At 43.7% G+C, this 21,096-nt stretch overlaps 1 protein-coding gene across 1 annotated transcript in view; it reads left to right on the top strand.

Annotated features, from left to right (window-relative positions):
- Window positions 1–19,976, top strand: part of jag1b (jagged canonical Notch ligand 1b) — a 34,770-nt gene extending 14,794 nt beyond the window's left edge. Inside the window, exons 8-26 of the mRNA XM_074675618.1 lie at window positions 2,936–3,049; window positions 3,140–3,253; window positions 3,341–3,454; window positions 3,821–3,867; window positions 3,971–4,144; window positions 4,529–4,679; window positions 5,257–5,421; window positions 7,251–7,364; window positions 7,492–7,605; window positions 7,800–7,913; window positions 8,290–8,406; window positions 8,936–8,963; window positions 9,277–9,362; window positions 9,939–10,052; window positions 12,515–12,624; window positions 14,685–14,924; window positions 16,169–16,300; window positions 16,472–16,613; window positions 18,190–19,976. Of these exons, the coding sequence (XP_074531719.1) occupies window positions 2,936–3,049; window positions 3,140–3,253; window positions 3,341–3,454; window positions 3,821–3,867; window positions 3,971–4,144; window positions 4,529–4,679; window positions 5,257–5,421; window positions 7,251–7,364; window positions 7,492–7,605; window positions 7,800–7,913; window positions 8,290–8,406; window positions 8,936–8,963; window positions 9,277–9,362; window positions 9,939–10,052; window positions 12,515–12,624; window positions 14,685–14,924; window positions 16,169–16,300; window positions 16,472–16,613; window positions 18,190–18,665 (2,666 nt within the window). The 3' untranslated portion in view covers window positions 18,666–19,976. The remainder of the gene's footprint in view (window positions 1–2,935; window positions 3,050–3,139; window positions 3,254–3,340; window positions 3,455–3,820; window positions 3,868–3,970; window positions 4,145–4,528; window positions 4,680–5,256; window positions 5,422–7,250; window positions 7,365–7,491; window positions 7,606–7,799; window positions 7,914–8,289; window positions 8,407–8,935; window positions 8,964–9,276; window positions 9,363–9,938; window positions 10,053–12,514; window positions 12,625–14,684; window positions 14,925–16,168; window positions 16,301–16,471; window positions 16,614–18,189) is intronic.
- The last annotated feature ends 1,120 nt before the right edge of the window (window positions 19,977–21,096 follow it).

The following is a 21,096-nucleotide window of genomic DNA, read 5'->3' as shown; positions in this document are numbered from 1 at the left end:
CCACAAATTACACATCACTGATGTTCCTTTACACACACTGCACAACAACGACGAGAGAGAAGAGATAAGACCTCCATGTTGGGATTTCACAACTTCTGAAGCCTCTGAGACTTTGTTTTAGGTCACTTTACTTTGAGTTACTGCAGGAGAACACACGGAGGGTCTGGTTTTGATTTCTGCCAAGTGTCACTCACTCATATTTCATAAACTCTGTGTTATTTTGGTAAATAAAACATATCCAAAGTGCTGTTAAACAGATCAATGAATTTTGAACACAGCTTTTCCAAACATCCTTGTTTGATTTGGGATGCTTACGTAAATTCACCTTGCACACCGAAACCAAATGTAAAAAAAAACTACTAGGGTCAGAATCATGAGCCCCCTGATGCTAATAGTCAGTTGTGTGTCTTTTCTGCTGAATAGCAGCATGCAGTCATTTGTTGTAGTTTGCAATAAGTCTCTGACACGTCTCCTGAGGAATCCCAGCCCATTCTTCTTTAGCAAATCTTTCAAGAGCCTCCAGATTTTATAATCTTCTGGCTGGACCTTGTACTTCAGTTCAGCCCCCCTTACAGGTTTTCAGTGGGATTCAAGTCATTGGTTTTGTGCAGGCCTGTCAATAAGGCTCACTTTGGTTCTTCACCAGGAGCCATGAATGTTTTGGCTCGTTGTCATGCAGACAGAGCCACCACCCAGACCAAGACAAGTTTTTCTGCTGACTTCTTGAAGGTTTTTTTTTTTTCTTCTAATCTTCACATATCCTTTTTTTCACGATTCCCTCAACCTTGAGGAGATTCCCAGCCCTAAACTGGGCACTGAAGCATCCCCACAGCATGATACTCCCACCACCCTGTTTTACTTGGGGGGACATGAGTTCATGACTCGGCTATGTCATGAACTCGTGTAGTTTGGTAGTTGTTCTGGGCTCTTAAGAGGTACACATCTCTTTCTCGAGTTTTCTTTCCAGAGTCCAGTTTGAATATTTTGGCTTCATTTTGTCCAAAGACAAACCATGCTACGTTACAACATGATGTCTGTGATTGTTAACATCCAGGTAGTAAAGCTTTAGAGCAAGCAGAAAGTGGAAAGACCTTCAGTATAAGAAACTGGTGATGTACTCTTTATGAACCTGTTCTGTTTGCTTTTTGGTAATTTTCATGAGCAAAACACTCAAACTATGTCAAACTACCTTAGCATCTCCCTTAGCAGAAGTCAAGATAAACTGAAGCATCTTTTTGCGCCTTGCTCATGTTCGCTCGCTGCATGTTTAAAGGAGAGTGAGATGAAAGTTCGTACTCGTCTTTTCGCTTGAAAATGGGGCTTCATACTCTCACAGCTGAATCAGAGGGAGGCTCCTGGGTTTCCTGAGCTTTCAGACAGGGGGTCAGAGGTGCCCTGAGTTTGTAATCAGAGGAGGTGGTAACTCGGCAGTAATCTGTTTCCACTTCAGCATGAGTGGCCCCTGAGTCAGGTAATCCAGCGGTTTGATCCTCGGAGGCCGCTCATCCCTTCGCTCCTGTGCCTCTGGAGACGGCCGAGTGTTGTGCGAAGGTTCAGCTGCTGCGAACACTTACCGCCTAGATGATGGTTTCTCCTCATTAAATCTGAGCCTCGCAGGGCGCTGACAGCTTAACTGCAGAGATGTCAGGAAACCATGCCCTTCATAAGAGGAGGTCTTTGGACCGGGGGAGACGTCTGTGGCACGGAGGCCTCAGGGTCCCTCCTCCCCCGTTGCATACCAAGAAGCGTCCGCTGATCGCCTCCAACGGCCGAGTGAATCATTCATTTTTGATTCATTTGGGACCCACTCATCCTGAACTCGTCCATAAAGGAGAAACTGTGGCGCAGACAGACGCTCACCCCCCCCCCCCCCCCCCCCCCCCCCCCCCCCCCCCCCACCTCCTCTCACCCCCTCTCCCGCCTCGCTCTCATCTTCTGCTGCCTCTCAGAAGAAGAATGGCGGGGAGTCAGAGGGAAGTCACGGTGCGTTGGTCAGGTCAACTTAGCATGAAAGATGATTTCCTGGTAGTGTGGTCCGCCGGCTGGGTAATGAGAGTGAGATGGGGTGATTGGGGTGGGGATTTTTAGCGGGCTTTCAGGGCGGGAGGGGAGGAAGGGAGGAGACGACCTGCACAGGATGAGACACTGGTGTGCATTTTTGCATCTGATTTGCTTCTTGGAGAAAAATATAGATGCAAAATTTTATTGCATTTTTAAAGTTGGGCAAGCTGCTAAATTGGTGGCAGAAAAGCTTACTGCTTCACCTGTTGGAGTGAACATTATGTGCACACTTAGAAATTCAAACATTTCCTTAAATGAATTGGATATTTAGCATGCAGCTTTTGCAACTATATGAGCAGTTTTTGCAACAAGGACAGGAGGTCATTCTTTCTACATATGAAGGATTTCTACAAATGATTGTGTGGTTCAAGTTTGCTAAAACTTTAAAGGGACCTGTCCTTTGTCCTGAGTCCAAACATCCATAAGATTCCTCTGCTTATCCAGGATCAGGTTACAGCGGCTAAAGTACAAGCGCATCAGCCAAGACATCCCATGAGCAGCGATGTTTTCTGCTTCTTCTTGAGAATCTTAAGGTGTTTCCAAACCAGGTTGGATCTATAGCTCCTCCAACAAGTTCTTGGTCTACCTCAGGATCTCTGATCACGTAACACCTTTAAAGAGAGGTGTTCAAATGCCTAAACCACCTCAACTGGCTCCTATCAAAGAGAGCAAGAACATCTAGAGTCCTCTTCTTCAAAATCTTCAACTTTTAGAAACTCATCCCCTCCTTTAAGATTTCTTTTTTGGTCTGTAGATTTCTCCAAAGTGATGTTGCCTTGCGCAGAACAGAAAGTATTAAAGAGGGAAAGGAAGACCCACACAGGTGGTCATATTTCATGCACTTGTGTTTTAAAGATTTTCTTCCTCTTTCTAGCGGAGCACGCCTGCCTCTCCAACCCCTGCTCCAACGGAGGAACCTGCTCTGAAACCAGCCAAGGCTACGAGTGTCAGTGTGCGCCAGGCTGGAGCGGCCCCTCCTGCACCATCAGTAAGAAACCCCTCTCGCCTGTACCCTCTAAAACTTATACAGATCTCTTAGAAGGATTTTTGAATAACTGGAGTTTCCTCCTCTGCTCAGATGTGGATGACTGCTCTCCAAACCCCTGCAACCACGGCGGAACCTGCCAGGATCAGGTCAACGGCTACAAGTGCCTGTGCCCGTCTCAGTGGTCAGGGAAGACGTGTCTGATCGGTGAGCCTCTTTGCAGCACTTAGCACCTGTCAGCTGCACATGCAGATGCCTCTAACCCTCTTCTTCCCCTCTCCTTTCCCTCTCTAGATGCCAACGAATGCGAGGCAAAGCCTTGTGTCAATGCCAACTCCTGTCGCAACCTGATTGGTGGATACTTCTGCGAGTGTATTCCCGGCTGGAGCGGGCAGAACTGCGACACCAGTGAGTTGAAGGCTGTCAGCTGCATCTGTGGGACGGGACACATGTCCTGCTCTCTATTTCTGTCCTCTCCATTCAGCTCAGGATGGTTTTAAGCAAATAATGAGACGAGTAAATCTGCTGCCTCATTATTAGGCTGTGTGTGGCCGAGGCCGTGTGATTAGAGGTGGCTCAAAACAATCCCAGGACTAGTTTCACTTGGCAGCAGTCGGGGTTACTCAACGCTCTGTGTTGCACTCACTCTGCAGCCACGTTATCCGACTCGAGCAATGTTTTTAAAGGCCCCTAGCATGGGAAATATAAAGCACTGACTTGTTTTCAAAGACGGCCTGCTCCAGCATTAATCCTCACGTTTGTTTTCTTGTGCAGATATAAATGACTGCAAGGATCAGTGCCAGAATGGAGGGACCTGCAAGGTACAAATAAAGCACTGAGCTTCATCTGGGAGCACATTTGTTTGCTTTTTGTGTAGAATTGTTGTGGCGTCATAACTTTAACTCTGCTGTCTGTCTCTCTCAGGACTTGGTGAATGGTTACCGCTGTGTGTGTCCTCCTGGATTCACCGGCGAGCACTGCGAGAGGGACATCGATGAGTGTGCAAGCTCCCCGTGTCTGAATGGCGGGCGCTGTCAGGATGAAGTGAACGGCTTCCAGTGTCTCTGCCTTGCTGGCTTCTCTGGAAACCTCTGCCAGGTAACACAGCAATCCTAAACATGAACATGCATCCACATCCCTGCCCCTCCTCCCCGCTCCTGTATCTCCGGGTTCATCGTAAACTTTCCCTGCCCCACCCTCTCATGCGCCTGTTGTTCCACAGTGCTCTTTTTAAAGGGAGTGCTTTGTTGAAGCTGCTCCTGGCTACAGTGGGGAAACATTCCTCAGCGCTGAAGCCCAGACTCAGAGGACGGCTCCCATGTCTCTGCCTTGTTTTTCCCCTCTGTCTGAGCGCCGTGTTGTTTCCTGGCACGGCCTGCGGGGAGGATGCTGTGGGTTCTGCTCTGTTTAGTGTAGCAGAAAGTATGTCAGCTATCAGCTTCACCACTCTCTCTTTCTCTTTTCAATACCTCTCTGCTCCAGCTGGATATCGATTACTGCTCGCCCAACCCGTGTCAGAACGGAGCGCCCTGCTTTAACCTGGCCACGGACTACTTCTGCTCCTGCCCCGAGGACTACGAGGGCAAGAACTGCTCGCACCTCAAGGACCACTGTCGCACCACCACGTGTAAAGGTACGCCTCTTTCTGCTCACAAACTTTATTTTCCAACATCTGCCCACTTCTCTCCCCCCATGAGAGCCATACCTGCTCTCCAGTTTCACGCTCTGGCCCAAGGTGAGAAGATTTTAAGTGATGAACCCCCCCACCTCCTCTCCCTCTGAGCTCCTTGAGAATCTGGCAGACTCCTGATCGCTCTGTGTGTGTTCTGCGTAATGACTTGGTGGGCTACCTCTTCTTTTTCCCCCTCGATGATCGTGCACATTTTCTGCATGTGTGTGTGAGTGAGCAAGTGTGTAATTGAGTGAGTGGACCAACCACAGAGCCAGATAGCAGAGGGTGAGATTCTTTCTCTCTTGGCAAGAGGGGAGCGTGCTCAGCCCGGCCCGCTAACCTGATCAGACAGGGGGAAAGAAGGGATTTCAGCTCCGAGTGAGGGAGATCATCATGAATTGCTTATGAAAGCATAAAAGCTTATCGCGTTTTCTTCTATTGATTGACATGAAACTGTGGTTTTTAGAGGAGAGAAACTTCTCTTCTTTATTTTTAGTGAGAGTGATTCATTTGGGAATGCTTTTTTCATTTTTTGCAGTGATCGACAGTTGCACGGTTGCGGTGGCGTCCAACAGCACGCCTGGCGGAGAGCGTTACATTTCCTCAAACGTGTGTGGACCTCACGGGCGCTGCAGGAGCCAGGCAGGCGGGCAATTCAGCTGCGAGTGTCAGGAGGGCTTCAGAGGGACATACTGCCACGAGAGTAAGAATCACCCATCATTCAAACTGATTATCTCTGTGCACAAGTTCTTTAATTGGCTTTTCTAGGTTATTCAGAGAGGATAGGACAGTAGACAGAGCAGGTAGTGCTTGCATTACAGCATCAACCTAGACAGCTTGAACAGACTGGCGCCACTGCAAGTTACTGCAACACGACCAATTAACACCCTCCTACGCACACCCCTGCACAAAAGGATTCTGTGACCAATAAATCACCTGATAATAGCAGCTATTGATGAAAGAAGAACTGGGAAATTAGAAGCTTAAGTTGCATCAATTCATAGTGAGAAAATTACAAATACAGACAAATCTTTGTTAGTAAAACCCACGAGAACAGGGTGAGGTAAAATAGACTGAAATGTATACATTTATAGAGCGAGAGAAGGAAAAACTGGAATAAAACTGTAAAAATGATGCAAAATGTGAGAAAATACTTAAAACCACGCAAGAAGCAAAAAAAGACTTCAAAAGCAATCAACTTTCACAAGTGTGCATGAGAAAGACTCGGACTGAAAAGGCCAAAAGCAAGTTGTTGCAACCCCAAAGGCTTTGCACCAATTAACACCCTCCTACACACACTTGTGAACAGAATTATAGTTAAACAAACAAAAGCTGAGAAATTAGTAGTTACCAATTTATCCTGAGAAAACGGCAAAGTGAGAGTAAAACTGTGAAATGGATCCAACATGCAAGAACAATGCAGGAAACCCAACAAGATGATTATCAAAAAGGCTTTAAAAGCAATCACATTCTGCGTGCATGTATGAGTGAAAATCATAAAAAGACCAGACTGAAGAGTAAAATGCAAAAATAACGCATCTAAGAAGAAAGTAAAACCTTATTAAGAGTAAGAAAAAAGGTTTGTAGGCTGGATATCAAATTTTACTGATAGAGCCAGTGGATTTTATTATAACGGCAGCACTTGATGATCAAGAACTGAGCAATTAGAAGCTCAGATGTCTAAAATTCATCATTGATGAAAACAATAAAGACAGAGTTCAAATTTTTGCTTTTCAAACCCAAGAGTTCAGATGGGATTAACAGACTGAAATCTTAAAATTTATTGATAGAAGGATGTATAGACCAGATTAAAACATTAAAAAATATATAAAAACCCATGAAATAAGCAAAAAATAATTGCTGTATGTATGAAACGATGTTCATACATGCAACTCTCACACAAGGTATCCTGAGAGGCTGGGCGACAGGGTGTGTTTTTTATTATAAATTTCCCCCTTTTTTAAGAAACAGCTGCCTCCCAACACTTGAAAGGTAAAGAAGAAAAAACAGTTCACAGAAAGATGGATAAAATGGGTGTAAGCTTTAAAGTAAATGCAACATTCTCATAAAACTCCTGAAAACTGAGAACAATGACTTCAGAAGCAGTCTTTTTTCATGTCGTTTCACCTTGATATAACTCATAAAAAAGCCAGACTAATATGTGAAATGCAACAATAATGCCTCCGATAAGCAAGTTAAGGTTAATTTAAAGACTTTTAAGAAAGGTTAGGTGGCTAAAATTCAGACAGTAACCAATGAAAAAAAAAACAGATTTTTGATAATAGCAGCGCTGAAACTTGCTTTGTAAAACCCACAAGTACAGCAAGCAGTGAGAGGGACTGAAATGTGTAAATAAGTTGAAAAAGAGAATGATAAACTCAATCAAAAAAATAGAATAAAGGCAAAAAACTAATTAGGATTATTACAGCCTCAGTAGGAGGTTTTGCAGCTAGGATTCAGCCAGCCAACCCATATTTTCCTCATTGCACACCTTAATTCTGACATTTGTCTGAATATTGCTATAATTTCCAGATATCAACGACTGTGAGAGCAACCCGTGTCGTAACGGTGGCACCTGCATCGACAAAGTCAGCGTGTACCAGTGCATCTGCGGCGACGGCTGGGAGGGCGACCACTGTGAGATCAGTGAGTATGACTTCTGCTCCCGTGACCTCAGAACAAACCTCCTGTCACATGGATTCATGCTCCAACATATAAGTTGTGTTTGATGTGCCACACATAAATCCTCCCCCCTTCCAATGTCTCCCCTCAGACATCGATGACTGCAGCACCAGCCCCTGTCATAATGGAGGGACGTGTCGAGACCTGGTGACTGATTTCTTCTGCGAGTGCAAGAATGGCTGGAAGGGAAAGACGTGCCACTCCCGTAAGAGCCCTATTTTTGTTTTTTCCACGCCCGTGTAGTCTGTCTGTGCAGGCTCATGGTATGTGCTTATGGCTGTATATAATTACTCAATCCTCCATACTGTATGCGTGTGTTTATTCACACTCATGTTGACTTTAGCAACTCCCTAAGAGTTTAAACGCTCCTCTAAACGCTCTTCTAAACACTCCCTCCAGGCGAGAGTCAGTGTGATGGGGCCACATGCAACAACGGAGGCACCTGCCACGACGAGATCGACACCTTCCAGTGCAAGTGTTCCCCAGGCTGGGAGGGGACGACGTGTAACATAGGTGAGTCACATGGTCTTGGCAGTTGGTTTGATGTCTACTAATCATGCACAGGGAGAGACAGGGAGAGAAAATTGCTCTGTGGGAGAGCTCCGTGTTGTCTGGGATATTAATCAGATCTGTCAGATGAGAGAGGTCCACAAACAGATTTTATCCTCTCGCTCTGTCAGCGCTCCCTCCCAGAGCTCACCCGTTTCTCCCTCCCCTGCAAGCGCTGACAGATATCCGCTTAAAATCCCTGATTGCACTGACAATGCACTTCAAAGAGGAGGAATGCAGAGGAGGAAACCCCTGAAGAAAAGAGACGAAGCAGCAGCAGCAGCCTCCTGCGACTGATTTCACCGATCATCCTTTCCTTTTTTTTCTCCCTTCCCAACAGCCAAAAACTCAAGTTGTCTCCCCAACCCATGTGAGAATGGTGGTACCTGTGTGGTCAAAGGAGAGTCCTTCACCTGTGTCTGCAAGGAGGGCTGGGAGGGTCCCACGTGCACGCAGAGTAAGTGCTGGGATGACTTATTGCTCTTTAACTCTTGCGTCTGATTACTCCTTCATCTTTACCTTCTTTTCTGACTTAATCTCCTCCCTCTCTCCCTGGCTGGACAAAGAGGAGGAGGAGGAGGGAGAGAGGGTCTGAGGAAAGTGGAGACAGATGTTTCTCCCCCCTCCACACCCCTCTCTCCCTCCTCTCATTGTTGCATTCCTGTCCAAACAGTGACATGTCTGCTTGTTCTACTATTTCCCTCCTCACTTATATTCTCCAAAACATGAATTCCCCGACTTTTGTGAAGGAGGGGGACGGAGCCGGGTGCGGTGGGAGTCTGGGTGTTGTAAGGGGGGAGGCTGTGTGAAGCGATGTGTTTTCTGTGTTTTGTTAATACGGCAGAATGATCGTCCAGGTCCAACACGCCTCTGCACACGCAAGCCCAGACGTGCTCTCTGCCGTCATGTGCACTAAACATGAGAGACAGACTAACCAACTCTCTGCTTTCTCCCTCCCTCCTTTCTCTCCACTCTTTCTCCTGCAGATACCAACGACTGCAGTCCCCACCCATGGTAAGTGGAAGCCAAACATTTCCTGCAGATTGGCTCAGATGTAAACAAGCTGCTCCTCCTGTGTCACAGCTTCTCACCTGCTGAGAACCGGGCAGCTCACACCCCTCCCTGTCATTCCTGGGATGCAATCAGCTTGCTCTCTTATTGTGAACTCCCTTATTTAACCACACTCCCAAGCACATGCACACTTGTTTAATATGAGAGAACTAGTCCGATTGCCTTAATTGCCTCAATAAAGTGTTATTATACACTACACAGAGTGGTGAGAAAATTCCTGATGGACTCTGACTCCACTCTCTCTTTCTCTCTGCAGCTATAACAGTGGCACCTGTGTGGACGGGGATAACTGGTACCGCTGTGAGTGTGCCGCAGGCTTCGCGGGTCCAGACTGTCGGATCAGTGAGTATTAACCCTCCCTCCTTTCTGTCAGTGCAGGTAAACAGGCTGCATGACCATCGGTCTAGCCGGTTAATTATCTCTGTATTGGGCTGCGGGCCAAACCAAGCCATTTTGGTGTCACTCCGCCGGGTCCTGATGCGGTCCCCAGGGGAAAACCGGCTTAGCGAGCCAGCAGCTAATCAACCGTGCTCTCTGACACTGATTACACAGATTGTTTTCCCTCTTAAAGGCTTTCAGATGGCCACATTCTTTCCCATTGCAAAGCCTTTGTTCTGCTAAGTCCAGCCTTCAGCTCCTGCATACCTGCTAATGATGCTGCTTTAATAAAGCTGCATGGGGCAAAAGTGTCCCAGGCTGATTCAAAGCATATTTGCTTGTTTTATTAACTGCTGTCTGAACAGTACACACACACACACACACACACACACACACACACACACACACACACACACACACACACACACACACACACACACACACACACACACACACACACACACACACACACACACACAAATGACCTCATTGAATCAGAGTTGTGTGCATACTCACCCCTCTTGTTCTTCTATGTGACAGACATCAATGAGTGCCAGTCGTCTCCCTGCGCCTTTGGCTCAACCTGTGTGGATGAGATCAACGGGTATCGCTGTCTGTGTCCGCCAGACAGGACGGGACCCCACTGTCAAGAAGGTACCAGTCTTTATTTGGTTGAAATTCTCACAAATAAAAAAAATCTTCCTGTAGCAGTAAAGCCGTGCAGACTTCTGTAAAATCAGTATTTCTTTTATTTATTTGATGCTCCCCACATCAGCTCCCGTGTCTTTGAGAATCAGTTTCGAGACTTTTTTAAAATTTAAGGCCCTCCTTGGCTCAGCAACTTATTGGATAATGATAACATTGCTGTACAACGCCTCTGCATTACTTCATAAGCAGCAAGATGCATCAGAATATCTGATTAACCAAAGATGCAAAAGTGCAGGATTAAAGCCAGTGTGTCAACTTTCATCTTTATTTTTCTATTTTTTTTCTGACGGTTTCATAATCTTATTGCTACCTTAAAGCTTAAAACACTTAAACTGTCTCAGTATACTTTATCTGTAGGAGTGCATTAGTCTCTTCTTTGTGAAGTTTTAAAGTTTAAATACTCTAAGTCAAGTAGAGCAGTGTTTATTTCCATAATTATGACGATGAATGTTTATCGATGACTCATTCTACGGAGACAAAAATAAGCTAAACTAATCCTTTGATGATAGAAACTCTGATCAAAGTACGTTAAGTTTTTGTTACCAAGACAGTAGCAAGATAAATTTGTAGGTTATGGATTGTTTGACATTTAACATCCATGGTGTTTTCCTCACTGTGTGTCCAATCCAAGTGACCAAGAAATGAAGCATTTTGTTAGCTTTAGCACAACGCTAGCAAAACAGAAACTTGAGCCTGATAGTCTATAATTAAACAAAGTCAAACACAGGACACATGCACAAAATTATTTGCAAAAGGTAGCTTTCTTTTTTTTGACATAGATGTGTGTTTCTTTGAGGTTTTATGGACACAAAAAGTGAAACATATTTTGCTCTCACAGCATCCCAGGCACTGGCCTATAGTTGTGATGACTGCTGAAAAGAGATAGTCAGTTAACTGTCAGCCTGGCCTGCAAAAATCAAAGCTTGTGTTTGATTTGTAGTTGTGTTCATTCTATTAAACAGGGAATATGAAGCCTATGTCAAAGTGCTTAAGACTGCAGTTCCTCAAGATTCCACTAGAGGCTGAATACCTCATTCCTCTATCAGAACACACTGTAGGGGGTTAATTTTTCTCCCAGTCAGCACTTTAAAATTAGTAAGAACACAAGTTTACCCAATTAGAGGCACAGCACATGTGAGTGACAGGTCTGGCATCCTTAAGCTGTTAGCTGTTAGCTGTTAGCGTGGAGGCTCAAAGCTCCCACAGATGAAAGACCAAAACGCTCTTAGAGAAATAGATGGGTGATGTCATAGAGACTACATCCATATTTAATAGAGTCTATAGTCTAATCTGTCTAACCTTGCATTTGGTTAAGATCACCCGTCCACAAAGCGCCCATAACTGGAGGTGCATTCAAGGACCGTCGTAAAAGTGAAACACAGTCCTTGGGTTGTGTTCATAGCATGTTGATTCAAAGCTAGAGACTGATAAAAGAGCTTGAAGTAAGGATCATTCTTCTATCACTACAATTTTATCTGAGTGTATTAAGCTTTACTGACTATAGATCAGCAGGGACATCACAGCAGTGTCACATTCAGAGGAAAGTCCAGGATCAATTATTAGGAAATACAGATAAAATATATAACGACTAAAACTAGAATGAAATGTTTTGAGTTTTCATCAAATAAGACTTGACCACATCTATAACAGCTGCCAAATTTAACACTGGAGTGCACAGGCCTCCTTCCTGTAGCAAAGTTAAGCAGATGACTGCAACATCAGTGTTTAACCATCAAAACTCTCAAATCTGGTCATGCAACAAATATTTTAATTTTTCCACACTTCCCCTGTGTCTTTTAGCATCCGTGTAGCAATGCTTTTAATATCTTTCAAGGCTGACAGGGTGAGAATTTTCTGATACACGGCCCACAATAAAGATAAAATCACTTCAAAGCGTTCATGCAATACTCAATAAACTGCAAAACGATCATGCAACAATGTGGGATTAATGTCATCAGAGTGAATGCATGGAATCGCGTGATTTAGGCTTTTAGTTTAAAAACTGCAGTTATTTTGCACTAGCATTGCAGCATTTACTGCATGCATCAGGAATTTGATTTATTGCCCCAACTAAAAACTGAAGTTTGTTTTTGCATTCTCTGACGTTCAGTGTGCTCAATCATCAGTCTTACATGTTTTTATTGCTCCTCAATGAACACAGCTGCTATTATCTCTGCAGGTTTTATGTTTTTGATGGATTGTTAGCTTTTCTTATTTTGCAACTTTTACATCCTAATCTAAAATATTCATGCAATAAATATGTCATTAGGTGATGTTTGATTCACGTTATCTTGATTTTGATGTGTTTCCTGCACAAAAAGCACACAGAGTTCATTTTTTAGCACTCCTACATTAGTAAAGGCAGTTTGATTGATGTACGTGTAATACTTGGATTGTTTTCATGGCAGTGACGAGAAAACCCTGCTCTGTCAATGGACACGTCACCCCTGATGGAGTCAAATGGGACGAGGATTGCAACACATGTCACTGTGCCAATGGGAAAGTGGTGTGCACGAAGGTAAGTGAGACTCTGCCAACGCTTTAAGTAATGCAGAAAGTTTTTACGAGGACTCTGCACAGCTGTGAGGAACATGAGGTCACTGTTGACTAATAAGAGAAGCTCTGAGGAGAATCAATGCTCGATAAATGGCGATTTTTAAAAGACTCATAGGTTGTTGTGGGTGGCTGCGTCTCCACTCGGGTCACAAAAACAGTCATTGTCACAGGGTGGAGCCGGTTTGGGAGTGTCGGATTCTGTGCAGAGATGATGAATCTTGTTTTGAAAAGAAGCACAAAGGCAGTGTTAATAAAAAGGTGTCAGAATCTCCCACTGGGTGAAGATTGGGTGATATTCAGTAGCTCCCTCCCTCAGGAGAAACATCACGCTGTGAATACGATCCGCATCAGACTGGCTGTTAAATCAGACTCTGATATGGGAACACGGTTACTCACAGGATCACAGGTATTTTCAGTAACTCATGTGTTTCACGCACATTACAGGAGCTGATTTCCCATCATGCATTGAGAGGGGTTTAATCTTATCAGAGTCGCTGTAATCCATGACCAGAGAAATTGAATCAGTGGGTTTTCCCCTAACATGTTTACGGCTCTGAATGTTCAATCTGTAGTGTGCAGAGGAACATGGGAGAGTGAACTCTGCAGACGTTAAATGCAGCGCTTGGCAACCTCTGCGTATTTTTCTGAACTGTTTTTCTCTTATACATCAAAATTCGCTGCTTTCACTTTGTAAATTATTTAAAAAATCAAGAATAGAGGAAAGTTAAAGAAATTGATGCAAAAATCCAGAGTCTGCAGCCACTGGTAAACTATTCTTTTTAACTAGTCTATTTCATCAAATAAAGGAGTAGCAAAGATGTTGTTACCAATTTTTGAAGTCTTGATTGAGCTGAGACCCACTGCTCTGAGATAAAAGCTATTGCTATGCTTACACAAATGTTTGCATGTTGATGTTACATTTGCATTTTTGCTGTTTACATCCAAGCTTGGCACTTCAGTGTGGCTGGTTTGTACTCCTTTTATCAACATTCAAAGTATGATACGTGTAAATGTATTTGATGTCTCAGTTAAGGAAGGCCAGGAGTTCAATCCTGAAGTTGCTGCACAGATCTCCTTCCTCGTATCACTCCCCTCATATTTACACATAACCATGTTTTTATCCTTGTCTTTATTGATACAATCTGTTTGCTCTCTAACCCCCCCTCCTAAAAAAAAAAAAACCTGTTGTAAATAAAATGGTAAGACAAGGATGAGTTTCCAACAAGACGGTCCGACGTTCATCACATTTCTGTCTTTCCTTCAAAATAAAAGCCCCCCAATGATGGCGTTAAGCAAGAAAAGTTAAAATTCTCATCACCTTTAGCTGAGACACAAAATTCTCCCTCAAAGAAATTAATCTGCTGATGGATGATTATCATTAGAAGAGCACAATACTTTCACTAAGATTTACTCCTTTAGTAAACAGACCAAATCTTTTTGCCTTTGGCAGCTTAAGCATGTTACACTGACAAACAACAGTATTGCTTGCTAACTGCTCTCAGCAGCTTACAAGGGCGTGTTGCTATTGATTATACTTATGTTCAGCCTGTTTTTTTTGTTATTGTGTTTGCGTGTTATTAAAGGATAATTAGGGCATAACAAAAAGTATTTGTTAGTTCTGTGGGTCATTCGGTCATTACGTGACAATCCGACACTCAGAGATACTGTGATTGAGTTTGGGACAACATTTATGCTTTTTCTGTAAGAATTGTAACTTGGATGGTTTTTAATTTTATTTTTGCACATTTTTCTAACGATTCAGAGCCTGCACTTAAATTTTGCTTGTAGATTAGGATGCTATTCATGGGAGTACAAGCTGTGTTGAGTGTCACCATGCACAAGTTTTGCAGGTTTCCCTTGTTATCTGTTAACATGCCTATTCTACTGCTAAGGCTTCTGCGGTCTGACTGGTCATGATGAGACGCTCTGATAAAATAAATAATCATATAATTAACTGATTTAGCCTGATAGATTATTTGATAGATAAAATAGACTGACATTAGATCCACATTTTCCCTCCAGATGTGGTGTGGCCCTTCATCCTGCCACCTTGGGGTCAAAGGCCGGAGTGGGTGTCCCTCAGGCCAGAGCTGCCTCCCCATCAGGGAGGGCCACTGCTTTGTGAAGCCCTGCCTCGGCTTGGGAGAGTGCTGGCGCTCCAACCCTCCTCCACCGACCACAAAATGCCACCCTAGCTCCAGTTTCCAGGACAGCAGCTGCGCCAACATCACCTTCACCTTCAACAAGGAGACCATGTCACCGGTGAGTAACCTGGACACTGGATTTCAAAGTTTACGGGACGCTTTCCACAGTTTTTTGCTCAAACTGTGAGAGATAAAGGTGTCTGTGCTTTAGCAGAACTTAAGGAAAAGATAAACTTTCTTTCTTACTCTTGCTTACTTCTACGTGAAAACCAAAACTGAGACTTCAGGTTTTTTGCTGCTTAAAGCTGAGACACCCTTCTGTCTGTATCACATGGTTGTTTTGCAGATTATCATTACCTTTGAGGACTTTCAGACAAAAAAATGCTTTTCTGTTTTGAAGTCTTGTGGTGTAACTCTGGAGAAAACTGATGCTGCAGGAACTTAACTGCAAGGATGTGACTGCGGGAGAGCAGTTTGTATGATCCTGTTTGATATGATCTGACAAAAAATCAGAGAAACTGAAGCATTTTACCAAACTTATGATGTTTGAAGGTTACACATATTTTAGGAGGATGAGGCCAATCACTGGGGTGTAGGCACCTTGCTTCTTTTGCAGAAGATTAACATTTTATTATCTAAACTTCTTTGCAACAATAATTAAGAAAACTCAAAGAGAAGAAAATGATCATATTTTAAAAGCTGCAGAAGTTTCAAGTTTTTATTTTGGAGAATACTTTGAAGTTACAGAAATTCTATGTTGATGTTTTTATAAAATCTGGTGGAAAAATGTCTGGCCTTGTAAATTATTCTGTTACCGTTGCATAGTTAAGCTTAAACGCTCAGGAAACTTGAGTTATATGAATTCCTGGAATATTACGCAGCATAATTTCCGAGGTCTGATGCTAAAATAAGTAAAAAACACAAACGAAGGCTATGGCTGACTCCTTTAAACAGACTGCAAAAGATGAAGTTCAGCTCCAGGGAACATAAGACAGATATTTCACTCCTCCTCCAAGTTTTGTTCTTGAGAATCAGTCATTCATGACTCTTCAGCTCATGCCAGTCCCCTCTTAACCCCACCACACTTCAAGATTGATTTCGGGATCTTATGGATTTGAGCTGAATAGGACCACTGGCGACTCTGTCACCACAAAGGATCCTCTCCCGCCAGCTCCCTAACAAGCATGACAGCAGATAGTGACAAGCATATGAGCCTGTGGTCTTTAATCTAAATGAGGTGGATCCCGACCAGATAGCATGTTAGCCGCTCTGCCAGAACTCAGGCGGTTGTTCCTTTTTTCGCCCTGATTGCCCCTGACTTTCCATGAGTGTAACGTTTGTTTCCTTTGTGTCCCTGTGCAGAGTCTGACGGTGGAGGGTGTCTGTAAGCAGCTGAGGCGTTTATACGTGGTGAAGAATTTCTCCTTGGAGCATTCTGTGTCCATAACCTGTGACCCCTCATTCTCAGCCAGCAATGAGATCCACGTCTGCATCGTAAGTACCCGAGTAGTTCAGAAAGCGCACTTATTTATTGCCCTGCAGCTTGCATTCTTCACAGCATTAAGATCCACTCTAATAGGATCCGAGCTGGGTTTGGGTTCAGTTGTTTGCTGTCAACAGAAAGTAAACTGATCTCTAACCTCACTTTGTTCTTGGCACCTCTAGTCAACGGAGGACCATCGTTTGGACCGGAGCCCCATCAAAGAGCTTACAGACCGAATAATTGACCTGGTTAGCAAACGCAACGGGAACAACACCATCATCGCCGCCATCGCCGAGGTGCGCGTGCCAAGCCCCAGTAAAACTGGTATGAACCGCCTCTTAACTCTGCCTCTGTGAGGCTTCTCAGACTTGCACACACTTGCATGTGTAAAAATGGGTGGGAGTTTTTTTTTTCTCCTCGTGTTGCTTTGCTGAAAAGATCAGAGATGCAGCCAAGCCCTGAGAAAGACGGCAAAGAGAAACGTGCATCCATGAAAACTCATTCTTAACCCTCCCACATGAGCGGGGCCGCCCAGGTCTTCCATCTCATGCTGCTTCAGAGGAATGCAGTCAGGGTTTGGATGGGAAGAGCAGAGCTGCTAGCTGCGTGGCTTCAAATTGGCTCGTCCTGTGACTTGTAAGACTCCCACATGTGTCCGCCATTCATCAACGCGGTGACAGCAGACCGCCGCCACGGCCAAATACAAGCAGCCTCCTCCTCTGTTCAGGGCTCAAAGGTCAGGCTGTGCAGGCAAAAGCATGCTAATGATTTAGCAGGCTGGATGTGGCGACAGGATAAAATATTCAGGGTATTGTTACGTAGAAAGAATTAACAATAGCCTTTCAGATATGACATTTAGGGTCTTAAGTCCTTTATAATAAACTTTAGAGAGTAGATAATCCAAATCTATCAACAGGGCAGGGATGAGTCTGTTGTTAATATATGGCATAAACATCATTAAAAGCAGACAATTTATTTCTAAAAACTTAGTGTTGGCATGGTCTATTAGTGATTTTAATTATGGATTAAATGTCTTGGATTTTTGTATTACAAAGCTGTTGTCGAGCATTGGTTTTGGTATTTTAGCTCCATGAAAAAACAGCACAAGCTGACTGCACAAAGCTAATTATTAAGGCCCATTTGTGCTCTAGGTGAAATACGGATGGACAGAGCCTTCAGTTTGTGCTCTGCATTTATTTCATCCGTATTTCTGCATGTTACCATAAAGCTTATGGTTATGGGCCAAACAGTGCAGTGCCACCGCAAACCATGAGGGCAGTGTTGCTGTTGCTACCAATACGTAGTTTTGGTGAGACAAGGCAGTGTATTTAACTGCCTTACCAACCACTGTCTCCTACAACACTGCCTCTGTTTTTGCCTTTATGAAAGCGGCACATTAGCAATACCTCCTCCACAGTCGCCATGTTTGTTTTTGAGTTTGTTGTTGTCAAACTTTTGACTCTGGGCTGCCCCTCCCTGGTGGATGTATTGATTTATGGCAATGCCAACATAAAGGATGCATGGAGTATGTAAGCAGTGACTGTACCATGGTTTGAAAAGGATATACACATTTTCCTACGTAAAGGGAGGAGAAATGGGCCCTTAGCGTTTTGTGCAGAGATGCAAAAAATGGGAGCATCTCTGCAACCGTGCATGTGTGCCAGCTGTAAAAATTACAACAATAGAAGAACATGTTGTGACTTCTACTTCTCTGATCCTGACTCAGCAGGCAGATTGGTTCTCAAGCTTCATGCATGGACCCAAACAAGCAACAGATTATGGAAAGAAAATGAAATTTTACATGTTTCATTTGATGTTTCTTATGTATTTTTACTTGTTTAAAGGACGTTTCTTGTAACTTTGAGTCTTAAAATGTGATTGTTGATTGTTTTCTCCGCAGACTACCTGGTGCCCCTCCTCAGCTCTGTCTTCATTGTCATCTGGGTCCTTGTGCTGGTCTCCATCCTGCTGTGGTGCATGCGCCGCCGGCGGAAACAGAGCAACCACAACGGGACGACGGTCACCGGCGCAGAGGACAACACAACCAACAATGTGCGGGAGCAGCTGAACCAGATTAAGAACCCTATAGAGAAGCACGTGGGCCTCTCGGTGGCCATCAAAGACTACGAGAACAAGAACTCCATCATTGCCAAAATAAGGACAAATCATCCCGAGGGGGATGAGGACGACAAGGAGAGGCACTTACAGAAGAGCCGCTTTGCCAAACAGCCAGCATACACACTGGTGGAGAGGGACGAGAAGACGCCCATCTCCAACCCCAACTCCACATCCAAAAACCCCAATTGGACTAATAAACAGGACAACAGAGACTTGGAGACAGCAAACAGCATAAACAGGATGGACTACATTGTATAGCAGACAGCTGTGTTGCTGTGCAACCAAGCCTAATGCCTTCACACCCCGGTGGTGGGTGCACGGGGGGAGCTTTGGCACGTGTAGTTAGTACACTGTCACGTCAGCGCTGGCCCCTCAGTATTTTCAGATATTCCCCGTGTTAATTTAAGTTTTGACAAGCTGGCTTACACTGGCAGTGACGGTTGCTTTGGTTGGCTGGAGACACAAGGCGCTGGTAAACATTTCACTGTAGAAGTAGTTCAAACACGTCCTCCTCTGCATTTCGGGCGTTAAAACTTTAGCGGACACATGGAAGGGGCTTCTGGAGGAATTGTTGTACAATGACTAAAACTTCCCGACGTGTTCAACACTAGAGCTAATTCTTCTTAGTTTGTGTTTGAATTCTTTTAGTTCCGTTTGGAGAAAGTGCCTTTTCAGCTTTAGACTTCAGCAACTGTCAATGAGACAAAAAAGAAAGATCAACTTTATTATTTATTTTTATTTTGGGGGTGGGCGGGAGGGACGGGGGGTTCAATGTCAGCAGTTGCTGCCAATATGAAGAATTTATGTGTCGATTTAGAACATGTAGATATGTACATTTTTTTTATTAATCATTGTGTATATTTGATTTATTAACTTAATAATCAAGAGCCTTAAAATATCATTCCTTTTTATTTATATGTTCTGTCTAGTTTGAAGGTTTTGATAGCTGTGGAAGCTTACATTTCTGTCAATTACTTTTCAAAGCCAAATTTTCAAAGAAGACAAAGGACGGGCATGTTTCGCCCCAGAGAGACTTTTTTTGTTCTTCCACACATTAGACATTTCATTATTTGTTGCCAAGACCTTGATTGAAGACAAGTGAGGTTAGGACGACAAGAACACACCACGGCTGCTGCGAGGGACAGACATAGTGGCAGACATATTGCTTGCCATGAATGGATTATTACTTAAGGGAACAAAAATCCTTCAGCAGTTTAACCCATTGACACATTTCAAAGGCGGAGTTGCATCAACATGACGCGCCAGAATTCCCATCTGCGTTAGTCAGCGTAAAATCATAAGCTTAGAGTACTTGAAGAGAGAAAGGGGGCAGGGGGCGGCGATGGGAACACTGTAGAGTCAGACGACACACACTGCCTTGCTCAGAGAGTCTGCTTTGTTTCTGTGCACATGTTTCTTTTTAAAAAATGAGGCTCTTAAAGACAAACATGTTTTATCTCATTTGTTAACCCTTTGAGATCATGGCAACATTTTGTCCTCTTTTTGACTTTTGTGTTATGAACTTGAGAATTATGTGTTGATCTGGCAATATATTTTTGAAAGTCATATTTATTAAATATTTTGTATGAAAAGAGAATTAAAGTCGTCTTTGTTCTGGAGAGGGAGTGAAGCGTCTGTCTGTGAACGTGTCGTAGGAGCTGATGGGGAGTTTCTCATGGCGTGGGAACTGAAGACACATCATGGAGTTGAGCAAGATCTTTATCCTAATCTGTTTACGGATGATTATGTTGCAGCAAGACAAAAATACCTCACTCCTCATGATCCACAGACAGTGGTGCTCTTTTTGTTGGGATTGAAGATGGAGCTTAGTTAAAACCTTGAAATTGACTAACTTTTATATGCCTGCTCATAATGCACAATTTAAAATGAGATTACAGGTGCCAGAATGTTCAATATCTAAATGCTAGAAAAGGATTTCTCAGATTTGTTTTGTAGAATTGGTGGACACTGGAGCTGGACTGTAAAAAAGAAAATGGGTGTCAGAGCAGAAGAAAGCTTAACAGGAGAGTGATGGAGCACAGGCTAAAGGCTAAAATGTGAGCCAATAACTGTTCGTGATAATGTTAATTCCAACCCACATGCAGCAGTGACTCTGCAGTGGTTGGTTTAAACCTTAGAGTCCATCAATAACATCCCTAGGAAACAATGTCTTGAACAAAGAAAATCAGAGTTAAAAAGATCAATAAATGCACACTGTGGCTAGAGTGATGTCTTTATGACAGTTGGTGATGGTGTTCACAAGAAACTGAGGCCCAGTCTCAATGTCCACTCTAACTGACTTAGAGGTGCGCCCATGAGAAGTTTATGAGGGCCTGTCCCAAAGTCAAACTGTAAAGTGTGTGAGGGACCTTTACGCACTCTTTCCATAAGTTGGCATATTTGCAGACTCAGCATAATGGAATAGTTCTAAGTTCCCACATTTCACAGAAAATGTGATGTGAAACAGGGTTCTCAGGGGGAGCCCAGCAGGGTAAATAGACACTCAATACAGAAATTATAAAAAGAGACTTAAACAAGACTGTGGAATTTGAACCATTGTTGATGCCTAATAAATAAAAGTCTTCATGCCTTCAAGAATAACTGTATTAAACAGCCTCAATCTGCCTAAATATATGTTTACATGTGTATTCACAGTCTAATGGCAATGCAGACTTCAATTGGAATACAG

Source organism: Halichoeres trimaculatus, unplaced genomic scaffold (genome assembly GCF_033239565.1).
Source record: "Halichoeres trimaculatus isolate MK-OKI-2021-1 unplaced genomic scaffold, fHalTri1.1 fHalTri1_scaffold_8, whole genome shotgun sequence".
NCBI lineage: Eukaryota > Metazoa > Chordata > Actinopteri > Labriformes > Labridae > Halichoeres > Halichoeres trimaculatus.
This window is presented reverse-complemented; position numbering and strand designations above follow the sequence as displayed.